The following is a 4,798-nucleotide window of genomic DNA, read 5'->3' as shown; positions in this document are numbered from 1 at the left end:
TTTAAAAATAAGATAAAGTATAATCAAATTTAAAAATAAGATAGACTATTAAGCAAATAAGATAGATACTAACTATTTTTAAATTCAAATTACACTAATATCTTGAATTAAATTTAAAAAAATATTAAATTAATTCATAATGATAATTAGAATTGAATTAGGAATAGTAATAGTATAAATATAGAACTACACAAAAAATCGGAAGTTAATTCTATGAAAAAGCATGAAAAAACGAAGAAAAAACGAAAAAATTGCGAGCTGTACGGACAGTTTTCGCGATCGCAGGAAAATTTCAGCACAACTCCGATTTTTTCAAATCTTCAAAAAATCATAACTAATTCAAATTAAATCGAAATTGAGTTCTGTAAAAAAGTAACTTGCTTAATTGTTTCCATACTATCCAATAAAAATAATTCCAGAAACAGATATTCAATTATTTTTAACGAAAATTCACAAACACCAATCAATCATCAAATAACATTCAATACAACATGATACCATCCAAAAACAAACAAACAATCGTTTTAAAGTCCAAATTTCCTGTAAGTAAATCAATTACCATGGCTCTGATACCAGTTGTTGGAAATTTATTTTACCAGGATCTTAGATCTACTCACAAGTATGTTGTTTAAACACCATAAATATGAACTTTCTAAAACGATAAATTAAACACATATAAAGTTAAGAAAACCTTACATTGATGCACCGGAATTAATGTCTCCTTCCACTCAGATCTCTAACCCTTGTATCCTTTGTGTAGCAGAGTATATTCAAGATCTGAGCCCGAATGTCCTTCTTCTTCAAGTTTGATCCTTCACAGTCTTCCAATCTATGATTGAGTTACTGCTTGCTGTGTGTGGGCACTTACTCTTTCACTAGGGTCGAAATAGATGAAGGAGAAAAGATAAGAGAGGATTTCGGCCAGGTATAAAAAGTGGGGAAGGCTCAGTTTTTCTAAAGAGAGAAATTTCTGTCAGATTACTAAAAGCATGTTATTTGACTGAGCCATCACTTTCTATTTATAGGCAACTACTAGATTTAGGTTAGGAATTATTTGGCATTAAAATAATGAAAATATTAATTTGAAAAACCTCAATTAGTGGCCGACCATGGTGTTGTAGTGGGCCCCACTTGATTTTGCAGTTTTATCAAATTTTATCTCTATTTTCTCAAAAACGCCAATTTTCCAATTCTAACCTTTTAAATGCCAAAACTAATTATTTAATAACTAAAATAGATTATTAAATAATATTGTCATTTAATTTAATTATTAATTAGACATATAAAGTCCATTAATAAATAAATAAACCTAGAAACTCTTTTCTTTACAATTTCAACCCTGCTTAGTGAAAATTCACAAATTAGACATAGTCTAACTTTAGAATTATAATTGATCAATCACGAATCAATTAATGAGTCTTACAAGCAGAATGTTCTCAACTAGAATGAGGACCATGGATCTATATGCTGAGCTTCCAATAAGTGAACCAAATTTACCAAGTAAATTCCTACTTATTAATTCTTCGTTGAATCCACTCTTAGAACTTAGAATTGCACTCTCAGACTTATATGGAGCATATTGTATGTTCAACGATATCAATATGCTATCTCATTTAACCATTGTTATAATCTTATTGTGATTTAAAGATCCTCTACATAGATGATCTACATCGAGATGGGATTTCTTTACCGTTCTCACCCCTCAATGTATTTTGCCCCTTAAAATACTTAGCTACCTGTAAATGGTGTTTAGTGATCTAATAAATAGTCAGTTAAACAAGAGCTCATCCATTTACTTCTATTTGCTAAGCTCGAAGGGAATCATCACTTGACTTCTATACACCAGTAGAAGCTATAGATTCCATATTTATGTTCAGCACTCCCACTCAATCATACTATCATGTTCCCAAAATATACGTATCACCCTGACCCAAAAGTAGGCTTAACTAATAAATCAAAGAACATGAATAGCACTCCTGAGTTGAGCCTAAGCATATCACGATTTAGATTCTTTTAATCTTAAGATCAACTACTGATATTGACTTGGAAAGATATGTATAACGGTAAGTTTGTAATATCTTAATTTAGTTGCAATATCGGTCCAGTCCAATGTATACTCCATACATTCGAAACTAGTATACTTTACTAATGTCCTGGAAAGAACATAACACTTACTCCAAGTGTAAGTACACATCATCGCTGATTATCAAATTAGTGTAAATCCAATAACACTGATGAAACAGGGACCAAGTCTTTTGATTCATATGATCACAATCACATTCCACTGTGTTGACGATACTGTAATTGTGAATAAACATATGATCTGGATTTAACTGATTTTGTGTGTAAATGTAATAAACATATTAAACCATTAGCATGTAAAATTCATGCAAACATCAATCACTTCAAATTTCTTATATCGATAACTAATCAGATTGTAAAGATTTTTTATTTAGGGCATAAAACCTAACAATTTAATCTTACCACAATTCCATAAAGCATGAGTAAGGTTTTCATCATACCTGCCACATGACTCACATTGAGTATTAATGTCCATACCTCTATGCTTCAAATTGGTCTTTGCAGGCAGCCAGTTGTGGCACACTCTCCATCCAAAAAGCTTCATTCGAGGGGTAAGTTGTAGACTCCATACCATTTTCCACCAATTCTAAATCGCTGCCATATCAGAGCATCTAGTAGGATTAAGGTTCATCTCCCTTCCAACCCTATACCCGCTTTTAACAATGTATTGTCCATTAGGGGTGAAAGGCCAGATTAGAGTGTCTTCCATATATAAATCTATGGGGATTCCTTGAATCCAAGGGATGTCATCCTTGTGAAAATGTTTGGTTATCTCCCCCATGTTCAAATTTCCCTCCCAAGTTATAAACTTATGAAGTTTAGTTTTGGGTGGAAGATCGGGAAACTGAGAAAGAGTAGCCCCATGTGGCCGCGGGAGCCATTTATCTTCCCACACATTAATCTCTCTACCATTTCCAACCCTCCATCTTGCTCCTTCCTTCAGAATTTTTCTGCCCCAACAAATTCCTTTCCACACACAAGAAGCTCTCGTAGGACACCCTGCTTTCATAAAAGAAGTATTAGGATAGTAGCTATTTTTCAAGACCAGGGTAAGAAGAGTTTGAGGGTTATGAATAAGCCTCCACCCTTGTTTGGCCAAAAGGGCTTGGTTGAACTCAGTTAAGCTTCGGAATCCAAGACCTCCCTCCTCCTTGGGTCTACATAATTTATCCCAAGTACTCCAATGGAGTTTCTTATGATCTTTTGTATCTCCCCACCAGAAATTAGTAGCCAAGGAGTGGAGATTTGTAATGAGCTTTTTTGGAAGACGGAAACAACTTATGGTATAACTCGGAATAGCTTGAATCACGACTTTGATTAATATTTCCTTCCCGGCTTGAGAAAACATTGAATATTTCCAACCTTTTAAGTTTGCTCCAAACTTTTTCTTTAATTACTTCAAAAACCTCTTGTTTCCTTCTCCCCACAAAGCTCGGAAGCCCCAAGTATTTAGCATGATTTGAGACTAGCCGATTAGCCAGATCCTGCCCCATAGTAGATGAAATCCTCTTGCCCATACTCACTTCAGACTTTTCTAAGTTTACTTGTTGACCCGAAAGCCTAGAGTATTGCTGCAAGATGTTCTTCATAGTATCACATTCATTCTCCTTTGCATCAAGAAAAACAAAGCTGTCATCTGCAAAGAATAAATGCGAAACTTTGATTCTATCTCACCCGAATTGAATCCCATTAATTCGGCCAGCCCTCTCGGCTTTATGTATTAGACAAGAAAGACCTTCCAAACAAAGAAGAAAAAGGTATGGGGATAGCGAGTCACCTTGGCGAAGACCCCGGGTAGGTTGGAAATTCCCAATTTGTTCACCATTAATGAGGACCGAAAAAGCAACACTTTCCACACATCTCATGATTTTTTCAATCCATTGTTCCTCATAGCCCAAACCCCTCATCATTGTTCTTAAAAAGTTCCATTCCACTCTATCATAGGCCTTTGACATATCCAACTTCAAAGCCATTTTCCTTCCATTCCCAAATCTTTTTGTCTTCATACAACGGAGGCTTTCAAATCCTATTATGGCATTGTCTTGAATAAGTCTATCCCCCACGAAGGCACTTTGCTCCTATGAAATTACTTGGTGCATACTTGTCTTCATTCGGCCAGCAAGGCATTTAGCTACTATTTTATAGATCACGTTGCATAGACTTATTGTTCGAAATTCTGACATTCGGGTTGGCTTTGAGATCTTAGGAATGAGGCAAATGAGTGTGTCATTAATATCCTTTACTTGTATCCCATCATTAAGAATTCCAAGGCAAACTTTAGTCACTTCAGTCCCAATTGTTGGCCAATACTGTCTGTAAAAGAGCCCAGGTAATCCGTCCCTGCCTGGAGCTTTATGGGGGTGAATGTCGCGCATAGCCTTGAAAACCTCCTCCATGGTGAAAGGCTCCAGCAGGTACTCGTTTGTAGCTCAGGAGATTCAGTTTGGAATAATGCTTTGGAAATCATCTAACTCATTCTTACTAGCTGGATTAGATGTGAATAATTGCTTGAAATAGTCACACGCTACCCGACCTATATTTCGATTTCCCGTGACCCATTGAAGCCGGTTATCTAGTAAGCCATTGATAGTGTTCTTTGCTTTCCTATTACTCGCCTTCCTATGGAAAAACTTTGTGTTCTCGCCCCCTTCTTTTAGCCATAACGCTCTACTTCGTTGCTTCCAAAATTTCTCCTCCTTGTCAAGCCAAACGTTTT

At 35.6% G+C, this 4,798-nt stretch overlaps 1 protein-coding gene across 1 annotated transcript; it reads right to left on the bottom strand.

Moving 5' to 3' along the window:
• Positions 1 to 2,668: 2,668 nt before the first annotated feature.
• Positions 2,669 to 4,478, bottom strand: LOC133038423 (uncharacterized). Its single transcript, XM_061116573.1, has 4 exons — positions 4,326 to 4,478; positions 3,818 to 4,160; positions 3,480 to 3,718; positions 2,669 to 3,337 (listed from the first exon to the last, which is right to left on the bottom strand). Exons 1-4 carry the CDS (start codon positions 4,476 to 4,478, stop codon positions 2,669 to 2,671), a joined length of 1,404 nt encoding a protein of 467 aa, XP_060972556.1.
• Between the last annotated feature and the right edge of the window lie 320 nt (positions 4,479 to 4,798).

The sequence above is a fragment of the Cannabis sativa genome, chromosome 5 (assembly GCF_029168945.1).
Source record: "Cannabis sativa cultivar Pink pepper isolate KNU-18-1 chromosome 5, ASM2916894v1, whole genome shotgun sequence".
Taxonomy (NCBI): Eukaryota; Viridiplantae; Streptophyta; class Magnoliopsida; order Rosales; family Cannabaceae; genus Cannabis; species Cannabis sativa.
This window is presented reverse-complemented; position numbering and strand designations above follow the sequence as displayed.

What these genes read in the sequence shown, in the direction of transcription:
- LOC133038423 (XM_061116573.1), bottom strand. Translation starts at nt 4,478, where the DNA reads ATGGAGGAGGTTTTCAAGGCTATGCGCGACATTCACCCCCATAAAGCT. An exon ending in TTCTTAATGATGGGATACAA is followed by an intron (nt 4,161 to 4,325) that starts GTAAAGGATATT and finishes GTAATTTCATAG; the next exon opens with GAGCAAAGTGCCTTCGTGGG. An exon ending in TTTTCTTCTTTGTTTGGAAG is followed by an intron (nt 3,719 to 3,817) that starts GTCTTTCTTGTC and finishes TATTCTTTGCAG; the next exon opens with ATGACAGCTTTGTTTTTCTT.